Source organism: Daphnia pulex, chromosome 5 (assembly GCF_021134715.1).
Source record: "Daphnia pulex isolate KAP4 chromosome 5, ASM2113471v1".
In the NCBI taxonomy this organism is placed as follows: Eukaryota; Metazoa; Arthropoda; class Branchiopoda; order Diplostraca; family Daphniidae; genus Daphnia; species Daphnia pulex.
This window is the reverse complement of record NC_060021.1, coordinates 1470649-1487237: the sequence shown is the minus strand read 5'-3', so window position 1 is coordinate 1487237 and position 16589 is coordinate 1470649. Positions and strand designations below refer to the sequence as shown.

The following is a 16589-nucleotide window of genomic DNA, read 5'->3' as shown; positions in this document are numbered from 1 at the left end:
TGCTTCATTCGGCCACCACCCGCCACGGAAAACGGACATCTCCTTCAATTTTGTCCGTTTTCGCTTTTGCTCTATTTTGATTTGAAACCATTTTCAGAACAAAATCGGGCAAAAGTGAAAACTAGCGAAGTTTGACAGTCATGTCCTCTTTTCTTTTTGAGGCAGAGGCGTTGTGTGTGCTCGTTCGACGCTTCGAGGGGAGGAGGGAGTTAACAAAAATGTGAATGTGTGACATGGGGGGAGGGGCGGGCTGACTAAAAAAATACGTCACTTTGACATTTTTTTATTTTATGAGGTAGTTATTTTTCGCTCGATGCCCATTTTTGAATTGACTAGTAATTATACCTCCGGAGTTTCGGCCAATCGGCGACGGAATTTCATTAAAGTCTCCACCCGTCTGCCCGGCTTGACTCGCGTGATATTCCCAACGGCCTGTGTCATTTTAAATTTGTTCCTAGAAAACATTTCAATCAACTGATTGTTTCAAAAATAATTAAACCAGAATTCAGACGAATCAGACCTGTGTTCCTCTGTAAGTCCCGTCATTCCGCACAATGCCGGAATGAGATAGATCGTATCATCTCTCATGCTGGCACCTTGCTGGTTGTCGGGTTTGTTTCGTGAGGGTCAGGACACGAGCAAAAATTGCCGATCGTCTTTGATGTTCACCTCGTAATGGTTTGTGTAATATTCCTTGTAGCTAATGTCCCGATCCTCTTTGCGACAGTGGTAGGTCGACATTGGATTCTTGCTGTCGTTTCAATGTCGTCGATCCTGTACGTTTTTTCGTTGTACAGCGTCATCACGATCTGGCCCAGTAATTCAGTTTTGACACGATTCTATAAATCAACAGTTAAAACTGATTTGAATAATTTCTTAATTACAGAGAAAAGGCTAATTCAAATACCATGAAATCTCCTCCTGATTGCCGATGAATTCGTTAATTTTGTTTCTTTTTTTACTCAGCTCACTACTATAACTTGGGATAAAAAATTTACCGTTCAATCACTTTATTGTTCTTATGTAGATAAGAGATTCTGGGTATATAGAGAATACAAATATATTTGACCTAGGGTTTTTTGTTGATTCTACTCTTGGCTGTTTTTGTTACTAGTTGACGATGAAGACGCTAGCTGACGCAACCTGTTGACAAACCATTTGGTGTGGGAATAAATAGGGTGGAAATGACATTTCCACTTTAAGAATTTTAGGATATCATCGAATTCGTGTGTGAAAGATGGACAATTGCAGTGACAATTAACACCAACTGTATCCCTAATGTCGGACAAAACTTAGAAATTGAAAAAGCAATCAAATATATTTTGAGTTAACTTTCATTTTTTTCTGTGTTTGTACTATTTTAGTCCTAGGTGGATCGGGGTCTGTAGGGATTCTTGGAGTAGTCACATCTTCCCTTTTGCTTTGTCTCTACATGTAGCCTACAATGTGTGTATTTATATTATGAAGTACTCGCCATGGGCGAGAAGACACCAAGCCTGCATGGATTACGTTACTTCCAATGGTAATCTCATTTCTTTCAATGTCATAGTTTTTCGTCCCTTAATATCATGAATTCTTAAGATTCCTACTTATTCGATAGTTTTTGAGGTGCCAACCGCCACAAATAATGATTGGAGTTTCGCAATTAAATAGTCATCGAAAAATGGAGTGCGGTCCAACTAGATCGGGTACAGTGGTGGACAACCCTGTACCTTCCGTGGTCTCCCGGAATTCTATGAACATGTATCACTTATTTTTTAATCTAGCCTCTAGGCATAAAATCCAAAACTTTTTGTTAGCAGAATCCCTTGACAACTGAAAGGCACAATAATAAAATGTGTGTAGGAAGGAGACGGTTAATAAAGTTAATGTTAATTTCTTATTGAACATTTAACATCTAAGGGACATCGCTTTAGTGGAGCCGCGCCTGATGCGGTAAGGGTAGTTGAACATTCTTATGGTTGCCGCTATTGAGATTATTGTGGAATCGAATATGGGGCACCATTTCTTCCAATCAGTATAATTTGACGATGTAAGCGGATGTAAGCGTAAGCAAATAACAGAAACCTCATATTATAGACAAAAAAGGTATAAATTTCTCAAAATAAAAAATTAGACTTAAGATTTTTGATCCTTCTTTTAGGGGGGGGGGTGGTGCTGGTCAGGTCGTGAGGATTTTTCCCGAAAAGGGGGAGTTTTATTCTTGTCTTGGTTAAAGCATGTTTTCGGTGAGATGAAAAGCGCATTAGTCGTCAAACCCAACACACCTGTTGATCGTTCAGAACCATTAATTTTTATACGATACAGGCACGCTTCAGTGAGTGTTTACATAACATGTGTTGAAAATTTCGAATTCTATACGCCGCAGAGAAAGTAGCAAAGCTTCTTCTTAATATATTCGTGATATATAACATTAAAGTCACCTCTCAGTTTTTAATCTTACACATATGTTGAGAAAAAAATGAATTTTTTAATAAATCATGAATCATGCAGTGACGTAATATTTTTGGGGAACGAGCAAACGTGATAATGTTTCTTCACAGTTTTTTTTTTGGCTAAAGCTCGAAGGGTCGAAGCAGAGTAATTTTTCCTTCTGGTTTTTTGGCCAGAAGCAATATCAGCAGGGGTTCTATTGTTGTCTGTTTGTCTCATGTAACGGAATACGCTGTTTTCTTTTTGAAATATTGAGTTTGTAAGAAACCAATTGAAACTGCTGAAGACAAAATAAAGGCCGGTAAAGGCACTGTCATCTTTTTTAAAGGAGATAGCTCGTCAGTCAACCGAGGCTATATACGTTAGCAGTACCCTAGAATAACTTGCTAAGGCAATTAAGCCATTCCAAGGTTTTGATCAATCAACCGATTCTATATCTTTTCTTGGAATCGTTTTAGAGCCTTGACTACTGAATGGATGACGAAGGCTTTATTAGCGCTGACGAACATCCATCTCTGGAACGTGCGGATCCTTGGCTTTCTTTTAACTCTTGTCCGCGTTTTGCGCCCTGTAATTATTCACGGCCACCTTCGCTAAATGCTTTTATTATCGTTAAAAGGAATTTTTTTCTCTTAAAGGTATATTTTACATCGAGAACAATGTTCTCGGTGTACCTCCTCCTTGTCCTCGACGGTGTCCTCCATCCTTCTTTTATTTTCTTTGACTTTAATAAATTCTACAAAACCCGGGAATAATGAAGAAGACGAAAAAAGGGGTAGGCTACATTAAGACATCACAACCAGATTAGTCGTTTCTTAACTAATGCGCATTATCGTGATTTCCATAACCTCGAGAATCCAAGATAGCTTAACAAACACCACAAGAAAAAAAAAAAAAAAATGTTGGACGCCCTACTGAGACTTTCTGTTTCAAGTGGTTAAAGAAGCTGAACAGTGGTTTTGCTTGATCAAATAATTTTCGATTCAAAATTTATTGAAAAAAATGTATATTTCATTTATTTATTTTTATCTTTATTTGTACTGTAATTTGGCTGTCTCGTTCCACTCGAGGCCAACTAGTTTATTTTTGTACTCCAGGTCTATTAAGTGTCATAAAAATATTTCTAGCGTGACGGCTCTAATACATATTCGCGGTCGGGTTTTTCCATCCGCCATTTCGGCAAAATTTTTGATATTCGATTCCACTGGTCTAGCGAGACATAGGAAGCGATTGAGACGGCCATGAAGGGGAAATCCCACCGTATAGAGAATTATATAATTCCACATTGTTCGTGAAATTGCTACACTTGGAAGCCTGGGAAATAACTACGGAAAGATATCTTATTTCTAAGCCTTTAAAGGGCGACAATAAAAGGTGAAAGTAATGAAGCGGACAGAATCCCCTTAGTAATCAAAGCCGAACGCGTTTAGCAATCCTACCTTGACGTAAGGTAGTATAGGGAGAGAGAAAGGCGGATGAAGATGGTGGCGCTCAACGTCGCTTGTAGTCGACAAAAACTTGAGTCCGAGTCGTCAGTCTTCTGATAGAAATCAGACGGTAAGGCAACGTTTTGTTCCGTCTCTTGGCGTTTCACTTTCACTTACTTTTTTTTTTTAAATCTTTACACTTTACTTGTATTGTTAGATGTAACACAATTCAATTATTTAGAGTCAACGCAGTAATTTGATCGAAATGGTTCATCCATCATCCAACCTCTGCTGGTTAGCATTTCCTTTGTTGTATGTGATCATCCAGTTCGCCGATGGAAATCCTGGATACCCTCATCGCAAGCCCCATTATTCTCCTCAGGGATCACAACCTTACTTGCCCGCACCCACTGGAAAACGTCCATCGTGTGCCGGACCTACTGACACTTTCTGCACCAAAGTAGACTATTACCCCACGTAAGTGTTTTACGTTATTGCAATTAATAGCGTGAAATTGTTTTGTTCCTATTTTTAATTAAGTTTTTTCTTGTGGCGAGATTTGGCACTCGATCCGAGTTTCCGAACGCTATAATCTCGATACGCCTCGATATAATAGTCGTCTCAATCGTCCATGGAAACAATTTGTTTCAAACAAACAATGAACGTACCGTATACATAATGGTTACAGAACAAGAAGAAAAAGGCCGCCGTCCGTGACAATTACTTGATTATAAAGACCCATTTATAATTCTTTAAGACAAGATGAATGAAAAGTATTCATACAAGTAGGTCGCCCAAATAATTTACAAAATAAATAAATAAAGAATTCACTCGACAGCAAAACCTATTTAATGATACATTATAGCCAATAGAAAAAAAATTATGACTGTATAAAATAGAAATAGAAAAAAAAAATTGATTATGACTGTATAGCTATAAAAACAACCTAACAGATATAGCCTTACAGTTTTTTAGCCTATAACTATATGTAAAAGCGCTGATGAAGTGATGTTAAACAGTCATCTCCAGATGCGTCAATATCTTCTGAACTGTGCACTATACTATATGTTGCGCTAAATTGTTAACAAGCGATTCTCCGACAATTCCTTTGTATAAACCACAATGTTTTTTTTTGTTTTTATCACGAAAACATTAGAAAACATATAAGAGTTACAGAAGTTCTGATTTTACATTTGTTGCATATACTAGTTGCTATTTAGATGATGTTTGCATTCAACAAGTTCACACTCAATAAGAAGGCCATAATTCCGGATGGGCATTTTGCTTACTGAATCCGGAAATGGCCTTCTCTAATTCCCTCCGAGCTAACAAGTAAACTGGACAGGGACAGCTATAGACCACCGACAACCTTGTTCTTGTTGAGTCCTATTTTTGGTCTTCAACAGTTATGGAAATATTTTTCTTCTTGCCTTGAAGCCGATTGCGTCGGGTGCGATTTAATGGATGCTGATTAGATTGAATTTCTTTCCAGCCTAACTAACCTATTTCATCCCAACATAACCACGGCCATTGCTGATTAACCCACCAAATTCGAAAAAAATGCTAGTTCTTGCAGTTCTTGCGAGATTTTGTTTTAAATTTCTTTGTAATCATTTAAGTTTTTATTTAAAGTATTTTCAATTGAATTTAAATAAGATATCTTGTACGAATTTAGGGAAGTTATTGAATATCTAGTAAAAAGCTACAGCTTCGACTTCAAAACGCTTTTACAAGATGAATCGACTGATTCTATGATGACTTCAATGATGATAAGGTATATAGATAAATACATAGTAATATTGCTCTTTTCAAACAAAAAATTTTATTCATGCACTTCAAACTATCCGACTATAGCAATGCAACGGTTTCACAACCCTCCCAACATCATGCTGTGGTAGCAAGGCCACCTTATAATGGCCCTTATGCTAACGGAAAAATTGAGCATGACCATTGGCGGTCGAGGTATGCTCCAATGCCATCTAGACGTCAACAGTCTTTGCAGAGCAATAGTCGAGTAACCCGTCAAATTGAAAACGAAGAAAAGCTATGCCCAACAACATCGTCGTTTATTACACCACGAACTGCTGTCAACACTCGTGGAAACTGGATGTACGTTGTAAATTTAGATGGAGCAGATCAGCAAAACACACAGCTTGTACGAACTGAGAGATGCGCGTAAGTTTTTTAAAAACCAACATTCCATTTCAAGAAATAAACTCAATTATCCTGTTTTGCAGAACGACAGAATGTTCGGGACTCTGTCAAGTACCGGCTGGATTTTCTGCAACCTGTTCGCAGCAATTTGTACAGAAGCGACTAGTGGCTCTGAATGGAAATGGAGAGAATCTTTACACCGACACTTTTTGGTTTCCTCATTGTTGTATCTGCCAGATAAGGTCCAGTGTTTGAAATGAATGCTCACTTGCGGAATGCGGATTTATTAATTTTGTATTTATTCCTTCCAACACTTTTGCCGTCATATAATTGTGCACAATCTCTTGGGCGATCCAATATACAACAAATGATTTTGTAATAGGCTTGTACACACAAACTTTACCACTAGCTGCGAGTCTGAATAAAAATACACTTCATGTTCACTATATTAGTCAAAGTAAGACTTTGCGATATTCTTCAAGTTCACGTATGAAGTTTCTATTTGGTGAAGAACGAGCACACATCATACGTCCACTCCAGTTTGAATCGTTGATCTGCCCTACGTGAAAAAAAGGAAATAATTGTGAAGCGGCTTAAAAACCTTTTCTCTGTGAAATAAAGGTTAAAATCGATGTTAATCAGTTCGGAATGGGAATACTTTGATCTTTAATAATAAATCAAGATTATTATTGTTTATATCTCAAAGGTTGATTTGATTTCAAAGAAAAAGCAAATATTCAAAAATTTGAAAAAAACCTTACCTAACCTAACCTTTCCTTTCCTCCATGATATATACTACCAGGTCTAAACCCTACAACCTTTCCTCTATGATATATACTACAGGTCTAAACCCTACTATCCCCGCTACCAGAGCCATTCACTAAATTTTTTAAATAAATAATTTTTTTAAAATTGATTGTTGAGAAAAGAATGGAATCGATGTATAACAGCTGGGCTTCGTTGGCAATCGATGGTTGGAGTTCGAAAAAAATTTAATGGCCAGAATAATAGTAGATCTTACTTGCTTTTTTTCAAAATCGGCCGCTAGATGGCGTGGCGAAATGACGTCTGTCAATGGCGAAAATCTTCAGAAAATGACGAAAAATGTTATAGATTTCAATTGCCAATATCTCTGCTAATAAGCGTTTAAAAAAAAACGGGGCGAGACGTCTCTAGAGGGGGGCAAAATCTTTCATTCTAAAAAATTACATTTTTTTAAAGGTCTGGTTTGCCCGAAAACTGATGTCAAAAATCCGAAAAAAACGCTGCAATTTCTGGTCGGGTCCCTTAGTTTTTATTGAATAACTTAAAAACTATGCTAGCTAGAACATTGCGGATTTTACCATTGTGTTTTCCGTAAAATTCCACACAAAATGATTTAAACGGGGACTGGCTGCGATGCCTTAATCAACCTTTTCCAAAAATGGTAAACCCCCAAAACCCCTAATTTTGGCCTCTTTGAGTGGTGGACTCAGTGTTAAAAGGATCGTCTAACATTTCAGATACAAAATACAATTTAATTATTATGGCATATATAGTATTTCGGTGCTGAAATGGAATATTTATTTTCACTTTTTGATTGCTTCGCTTTCTTGGCCTTGCTTTTCCAAGATTTATTCCCTGCCTTTTCTTGCCGTTTAGCCAGGGAAGAGTATAGAGGAGAAAGCAGTTGCTATTCCTCAACAGGGGGGGGGGGAGTCGAACCCATAGCTGTCCGGGGAGTGGAAGCCAACTGCTGCCAACTGGCGGGCGGCTTCCACTCCCCGGACAGAAATGGGTTACAGCACGGGATAGGACTGCTTTCTCCTCTATACTCCTCCCTGGTTTAGCTTTCGCAGCTGCCAAAGCTTTCAGACGACGAGCGGTCTCTCTTTCCTGCGCGCAATCCTGCATCGATCTCACTGCCTTTCTTATATTGGCACAGTTATCTGTAACAATACAGACCACTTTTCCACCAATTTTTAATTTGTCAATCTGGTCTTCAATAAGTCCAGATATAAGATCATGCGTGTGGCTTCCTGTTTTGTAAAATGTTAGTTCTGTTCATTTGTCAATTATAACATTTAGTTTCTGACCTTTCATTCTTTTGCAACACAGCGCCCCCGATTTCCTCACGAGAATTTTTTCATCTAACCAATGGGCTGTCATTCCAATCCAGCTACGATGAGTCGTTGACCACATATCAGCAGTAAGACAAACGTTGGCAACCGAAAAACTCATGGCCGCTGTTACTTCTTCTTCAAAGACATTGCGCTCATTTTCAATCATTTTTCTCAACTTCTTTGCGCCCATTGCACTGGCTTTGGGATTCAAAGTAGTAATGATTGCCCTAAAAGCTGTGTCGTCGATGGTACTCACCAGTCTGCCCAGGTATCAAAACCCAAGAACCCATCTTGTCGATATCTTTATCAATGTTTTTTATCAAAATATTTTGCAAAATCCTAGAAAAAAATAAATTCTACTATACTTGCATAATCAAAAATCTTTATTTCTTAATTACCTTGTCCCATCCATGTAAAAATAAAATCTAGCAAGCACCGACTTGTAAGAGTTTTCGCGATTTTTCGGGTCTTTGGAGTAGAAGTTTGATAAAATCACTCTTGTAGTGAGAAACCGAAACCTTGTCTCGAATATTGCATTTTCGTAATTGGTTTTTAATATTTTGCCACGCATGGATCCAGCAACGGAACAACGGAATTTTTGGCCATGTCTTGAAAACAGCGTTCGTCATGGCTTTCTCATCGTCTGTTACAATAATAATTCACTTATATTCTGCAATTTCAGGAACGAGTTCCGCCACCCGTGAAAACATGCACATATTCTATCCTCTTCATGTGGATCATGAACACGGAATAACGGGAGTTTCCTCAAATTTAGTGTGTCGGTATGAAAGACCCGACACATAGAAATCAACCATTTCAAAAGTTGTGTCGTACGACAGACACATCGTTGACAACTCCTCCCGTTCAATAAGCAAAAGAAAATCCGATACAGTTTCTAATGTAGTTAAGAAATAATATAACGAATATATTGAATAAGAAACAGTATATTACAATTCTTACCCTCACTGAAGCAAGTGACTATATTGGGAATGGCGAAATGACGATAGCATTATGGATAAAATCCGTTTCTTCCTTGAGTTCAATAAGATGATAAATTTCATCATCACCCAAACGTGCTTTCGTTCTCGGTGCATCGTGTTTTGCAATGGTTTTAAGTCTCGAACAACATCTACGTTTTGTCTTTCATCCGTTACATTCTTCAACAATGCCTCCACCAACTTTTCGCTGTACACTTTCAACGGATATTTTTCCTTACCATTTTTAATTTTTGCAACTCCAAATCCTTTGTTCGGGTAAAATTCTTGTTGGGATTTTTCGAGTTGCCATGGGCCAACCATTTAGCACTTTTTTCGTCTCCTAAATATCTTATTAACACTCAGTTTGGATACAATTTGGGACACACAATTACACGTTTTTGAAAACTATCATCTGTTACCGATCTTTTCGCCACCTGGGTCTTAAAATAATACTTTGTGCACTTCGCTCCGCTTTTGCTGGTAACAGTTTTTGTTGCTCCCTGAACCCACCTATACGTAGTAGTTTGAACACAGTTAGTACACAAATTACAAGAAACTCCAGTTCTTAGATTGAAAGTCCATAGTTTTCGATGGAAGTCCATATTTTAGTAGTCCATTCTGGACTGTCCAAGTCTATAGTTTAGTAACACCTAAATTTTGCAACCGTTTCGAATTACCTTTGCATCTATACATAACAAACTGAGAGCCTTCTTTGGGGAGTCCCCGGTATGCCCTGTAAAATCAAAATATTAATAATGGTTATATCACCTGAATGATTATCGGTTACTTATTACTTTCTGATGGCACATGCTGTTTCAATTCCATTCAAATTCAAAGACAGTTTGATTTCTCTGCTATCTGTATTGCACAATTTACGAATGGCTAAATTCTCTGCATCAATTGGTTTTGTTTCAAAACAGTTGGGTCCTCCCAACAAGAATAACTCCACTGTGATAGATGAAACAGGGACACTTACTGGAAAATAAATATTTAAATAATTAAAAAAAATACAAAGTTTAAACAATTAGTCGTAGGTGTTGTGCTTGCCATTCGGACATTTCGCAAAGATTTGTCACAGAATCCTACACTTGAATACAGATTTGCTGGCAAGCCGTTGCTGAAGGAACAACTTGGTGCCCCAATAAGATTACTCATATTAATTGGGGAACTTGTATGTGGTGCAACTTTGGAAAAACGGGATGAAGTACATGGCTGTACATGGGAAACACAGGATGAAGTAGATGGCAGTACAAAATCTCTGTGGTTCTTAACGAAGGCTGCAAACGTGATTGGATCACCCTTGCTCTGTAAAAAGGTAGATCAACAATATAAATTTGGACTAAGAAGAATAAAAATTGAAAAAAAACTTACGAAGACAAGCAGCTTTATACTTTGTATAAACGACACTGAGATTGACAAAATCATGGTCAGACATTTAAATAAAAATAAACCAGAATTAACGTCACCTTAAACCTTGCACAGGCATTCTACAATGTCCTGCCATCGACTACGAAGTAAAGACGGCAATCGGCTCCATAAGCCCATAAGTCCATCTTCGGATCACAGAAAAAGGTATCAAATAGACGGTCCATAGGATGTCTGCAGCTGACCGAAAACGGACATACCTATCTTTAATTCCCGAACGTCTCATGGATCTCATATGGATATCCTAATTTGTAATCTATATATTTAAGATAAATAAGCTAGTTCTTTTCATTATTTATTTTATTGATTATGCAAAATTAAAAGTCAGAAAATTTTAAGTTGTCAGACCAATCAGTTTTTATTGAAAAAGACAGTGATTTTCAAGTGGGCATGTAAAGAATGATCCGTTTTGAGGTATCGTAATTGGAATGCAAAATGCTTTACACATATTACAGAAGTTAGGGGAACAGATTCGAGATGAGGAGACAATTTTGATACCAATAGTTTGTCTAAAATAGAAGACCGTAAGGGGTAAAATATATATGTCTTCCTTGTTCAAAAATCTTCTCCCAACTAAAAAACCCCGTTCATGATGTTTGACGATATTTTCTATCATAAAAACGTTCTTATTCTAAAGGAAAACACAACTTTCAGATAATGACGTTGACGGCACAGCATTTTTGAATCGCAAAGACTTGTAATGTTCGACCCCAGCAAACTCAGGTTATAAAACTTGGCCTGCATAATGGATCCCCTTAAGTTTATACAGCCCAATAGATGAGCTAGAATTCCCTGAAATTATTTTTTGGTTGCTTTTAGCTCTGTCGATTTCTTGTAATCGCCAAACTATTTGTTGTAGTGGTTTTCCATTTTTTTGCAACAAATTCTTCATTTTTTAAAGTTTGTTTTCAAAGGGTAAGGCGCTGAATTCATCCAGGTTGCCATGCTTCCGAACATCATTCGCCAAATGTATTAAGTTATGGACATTTAAAGTGACATATTTAGCGCCGTACAACTGCGCACCCCAAGTGACGTACAGTTTCAACAGAGACTCAGCGTAAGTCACGTAAGTTTTGCACATTTCCCCGTTTACAAGAATTTTTATAGCGACATGTAGTAACAACATATGATTTTACCTATCGGAACTCAAAAATGGTTTATGCGCAACTGGGCAAAACATAAAGCAAATCTAGTCGCGTTTGAGATGTATTTCCTGATTTCAACTAAATAAGCAGATGTGTTCTATAGTTTCAACAGAAAACCAAAAATATAATCTATAGTTTCACCAGAAAATGTTTATCAGACTTTCCCGTATTCATCGTATATCGTTCGTATCAGACCCACGTATTCAAATCTTTTTTTTGGACTCCGATGCACACTAGATGCATGTAGTCCAACACGGCAAGTTCAATAAGATCATCTAGTACGTCTTCGATTATTGACTTACAGCCATCCTTGAGGTGATTTTTTAGTTGTAGGCGTTTTCGGAAGGAGTCATTGGTTCTCAAAGATGGAACGATTTCAGGAAAGGTTACGCGGCCACCAGTTGTTCGTTGACTATGATGAGTTACAATGTTTCCCACCCATACGCCTCTTGTTGTATATTTCCTACAGCCATAGTATGCGTTGTGGGTGGCGATATTAATCACAAACGTCGTGGCAGGGGCATCGCAACAGAGGCCACTAAGCACCACATAAATTTTGTTCCCACGAAATTGTAATCCTTGAGTTCACAGTCTTACGATATCGCCACGGAAAGAAGACAAAACATCGTTGACGTTGGTGGGCTTTTTGGCGCCGTGGTATATACCACCTACCAATATATCGTCCCAACCTATACGAAAAAAATACAATTCAATTTTACTATTGTTTCGTGAACTAATTTATTATCATTCCAGCCAAATATTCAATTAATTATTTCTGATACATAAACAAAACAACTAACCTAGATCTTTGAAAATAATTGCCAACAAATCACTCGAACTACTTTTCGACAACGGGATACCGTCAATATTCACAAGAATGTAAAGCACATTGGGGATTTCCTTCCCAGCAGCTGCCATTGCCTCAAGAACATTTAAAAGGGCTGCTGCAACATCAAAATGCTGGTATTATTTCCCTGGTGGCTTATCCGTTAATTGAAGTTTTCCTCGTTTGGAGGACAACAGTGTTCTTGAATTCAGTGGTAAAAATGTCAGATTTGCATCACGATGAAGTATGTTAAGTAAATTGCTAACGTGACACCGGGGGATATTGCAATCGACCACCCATTGGATTAAACTTTGTTTGACAATTGATTCAAATTCGTTCTCATCTTCAATACTCTCTGAAATCATTTCTTCTTTGTCATAAACTGACCAATCAAATGCATCATTTTCGAATTCATCAAATGAAGAATCACTTGTGGAGTCAAAATCATCTTCAATTTACTGTGTGTCCTCAGCATACCCATCATCAGAGCTGTCTGGCTCGTTGGTGTACATGTCTAAATAATTAAAATTTATAAATAAACTCAGTATATTGAAAGCTAATCAATAAATAAAAAAGCTATGGACAAAAGTTACATACCATTATCAAGTACACCATTATTGTCATCATCCAAATTTAAAGATGTAGGTTGTTACATTGTATTAACTGAATTGTCAACTGGTAAGTGTACATTTGACAATAAGGTCAATCGAAGTAGTACCGTGGTTTTCTTGCGCCTTTTAGCTGAAATTAGTAAGTTGCATTTCTTGTTTTGTATTCAAGCTTTAGAGTCGAAACATTTCTATAATTTTATTGGTAATTTGTTCTATTCCTTGTTTCTTCATGTTTGACATTCAGTTGTTGACCACGCGATGATTAAAAATTAACATTGATTTATCTGACAACTAATCACTAATGGTTACCTTACTTTGCAGGCATAGATTCTGATTTTTTCTACAACAAGAAAGAAGTATTCATTTACATACCAGCATTTCAATGCCGTCTTCAGTTGTAAGTTTTATTTTAACAGAGCTGCACATCGTCATTATCAGATACTACAATTCATCTCTGTTAGCGCAGGTTCAATCTGGAAAATATTTTCTGGTTGATTTAACTACTGCAACTTGAAACACGTTATTTACGTTGTTAACGTTTCTTTACCCTTATGTTGCCACTGTCCCTGATTTTGGGGTTAACAACGGGACACGGTGGTAGTATCCCAAGACTCTTGGGGAGAGGGCTTCAGTGAATAAGCGTAAAACTCGACAACCAGATTGGTTTCTTTATCAGTGCAAGATCAGGGAAACATTTGGTATGTTTTATTTTTATTTTTGTATTGCAGTTCATATTCAAAACATATTTATTTTCTAGATTCGTATGAGGCCTCTCGTGCCAAAGAGAATCTAACTGATGTCCAATCGGATATCAACTCTGCATCTGAAAGCCAAACAAAACAAAATAGGGGGTAAAGGCTATAGGAATAAGAGGACAGGACAACGATTCACCGTTGATGAATCACAAGATTCCAGCAGTGATGCAAGTACTGTCGGAATGTACGGGCCCACTCAATTTGACACTCCTTCTATTCCTCCAGGATTGTCTGAAAATGCTGTTCGAACAACCAGACAAGTGGTTAATGTACCCACGCAGTTCTTTCAGCAAAACGCAGAATACAGTCAGTCGTATTGTGTCGATTCTGTCTTGGCTGTAATGCCGTCCATTTCTGACAACACACGATCTACAGTAGAACGTCCCAATGCTAATTCTCTGAAAGCCATCAATCGACTTCATTGTTTAATGTTAACTCTCCATCGCCAACTGCTGATGGTTCATCGTCTGTAGTTAGAAGAGAAATGGGTGAGCGTGATCAAGTTGTTGTTGCTCAGCCAACTTACACGGAAGGTATACTCGAGATATCCTATTTGTAATTTCCTCTAATATGCTTTTGTTTCATTATTAAATGCTTGATTTTAATTGCAGGTTTTGAGAAAATTGTAAAAAAGTCGGTGAGGGACACATTGAAACAAAACGACACATTAACAAATTTTATGGACAAACTTGTCATAATGGATGGAAAGTTGAATAATCTCACCCTAGCTGATGTTCTACCAGCAGCAGAAAATCCCACTTTTTAAATCGCACCCTTGAAGGAAGTAGAAGAAATCAAAGGGTTGGAACAACAATTACTGGGCAAAGAGAATTATTATCAATTGGTACTTAAAATTAAAGTGAATACGATTTTTTAAGAAACAATTCATTTTCTTGTCTTTATAGGTCAGGTTGATCCGTTCACTAGGAGGTGCGTCGTTAGTAACTGTTTACAATGGGCTTGGAAATCAGTTTTTTTCGATCAAAGTTATGGCCTATGTAAACTGGGAAGGAAAAGCAAAAAAGGGATCGATACAAAACATGGTCTTCAGCATTCAATGATTACTACAGCCGTGTTTGGTTTATATTCCAAAATTGGTTTAGTTCAAAATTGTAATTGTAAACAATAACGTTTTTCTTTTCTAGAGGGTATTCAAACCGCTTCCCGTAAGCCAAACAAATTTGAAATGGAAAATGATACAAGGAAAATAATGAAGGGAATCCCAGATAAATACCGAAGCATACGTTTAACAGAAAATCAAGATGGAATGGATGTCGACCACGGACCAAGATAAATGGTCCGCCAGCGGGAATTCAGTAGTTTATCACTGACAAGTTTAAAATATTATTCCTCTTCGTCAGAAATGTTAGTATCTTTCTAATCCCATGTTATTTCAAAAGGATACTGAAATGAGAGAGAATCGGCTCTCTTTTCCTAATTGAAATTTATCCATATAGATGTCTTCTTAAATAAAAAATTTAACCTAGAGTTCTTGGGAATTGAAATTTCCAAAATCAAGAAAAATTAAAATGCAACTTGAATGAAACTAAAGCTATTCCACATCGAGGACAGGATCAGTTTCGTTACGTAGGTTTCAACATTTTTGTAAGATTGTCCCCATCTAACTTCTATATTTTTTTTGGGTGGGGTGAACCAGACTTTAAAATGGTTTTGCCAGTCACTGTTTGATGGTCTGTTTGAGAGCCCACACCGTCTATTTCAGTGCAGCTAACAACGTCGATTGCAGTGCAGCCAACAACGTGGATTGCAGTGCAGCCAACACCGTGTATTGCAGTGCAGCCAACACCATCAATTGCAGTGCAGCCAACACCGTCGATTACAGTGCAGCCAACACCGTCGATTACAGTGCAGCCAAGCCCACAAGAATCATCTAATGAAATTCTTTACTGATACACCTGTTCGTGTTCCGTAGGCTAGCGTTTGATGTGTATAATTTGCGTATCATGTATGCGTATTTGTAGTGTATGTTTTTGTCAAATAAATGGTAATTTCAAACTGATTTCTGAAAGAATTTTTTCTAATTTATTTGTAAACGCTATGGTTAGATTTACGTCCAGTGGTGGACCAAATAAATGCATTATTAAACATCCTATGGACGTTCGCTTTCAGATCAAATGGATGTTCGTTTCCGGACGTCAATGGGACGTTCGTTTTAGGACGTCAAATGGAAGTCCGGTATGGACATTCTACGGAGAGGACATCAGGACGTTCTATAATCATTAGAATAACGTCCACCTCGGACGTCCAGGTCAGAAGGAATGGACGCAATTGAGACGTCCAATGGGCGTAAGTGTGCTAGTAGGGCCTGGTCCCAACGGATTATCTAGGCTTATGAATATAAACGCTATGGTTAGATTTACGTCCAGTGGTGGACCAAATAAATGCATTATTAAACATCCTATGGACGTTCGCTTTCAGATCAAATGGATGTTCGTTTCCGGACGTCAATGGGACGTTCGTTTTAGGACGTCAAATGGAAGTCCGGTATGGACATTCTACGGAGAGGACATCAGGACGTTCTATAATCATTAGAATAACGTCCACCTCGGACGTCCAGGTCAGAAGGAATGGACGCAATTGAGACGTCCAATGGGCGTAAGTGTGCTAGTAGGGCCTGGTCCCAACGGATTATCTAGGCTTATCAATCTACCTTTTTGAAATCATTGGAACTAAGGAGCTTTTTTATCAACTAGTATTGAATCCAGAAGAGTCG

At 37.8% G+C, this 16589-nt stretch overlaps 1 protein-coding gene and 1 long non-coding RNA gene across 2 annotated transcripts; both read left to right on the top strand.

The window, feature by feature from the left end:
- Positions 1-3881: 3881 nt before the first annotated feature.
- Positions 3882-6462, top strand: LOC124193775 (protein spaetzle 5-like). The gene is made up of 5 exons (XM_046587735.1): positions 3882-3990; positions 4102-4337; positions 5536-5634; positions 5715-6035; positions 6098-6462. Exons 2-5 carry the CDS (start codon positions 4126-4128, stop codon positions 6267-6269), a joined length of 804 nt encoding a protein of 267 aa, XP_046443691.1. The 5' UTR covers positions 3882-3990; positions 4102-4125; the 3' UTR covers positions 6270-6462.
- A 7979-nt stretch (positions 6463-14441) lies between these two features.
- Positions 14442-15179, top strand: LOC124194047. The gene is made up of 3 exons (XR_006874572.1): positions 14442-14699; positions 14761-14934; positions 15001-15179. It is a non-coding gene; the product is annotated as an uncharacterized LOC124194047 (long non-coding RNA).
- The last annotated feature ends 1410 nt before the right edge of the window (positions 15180-16589 follow it).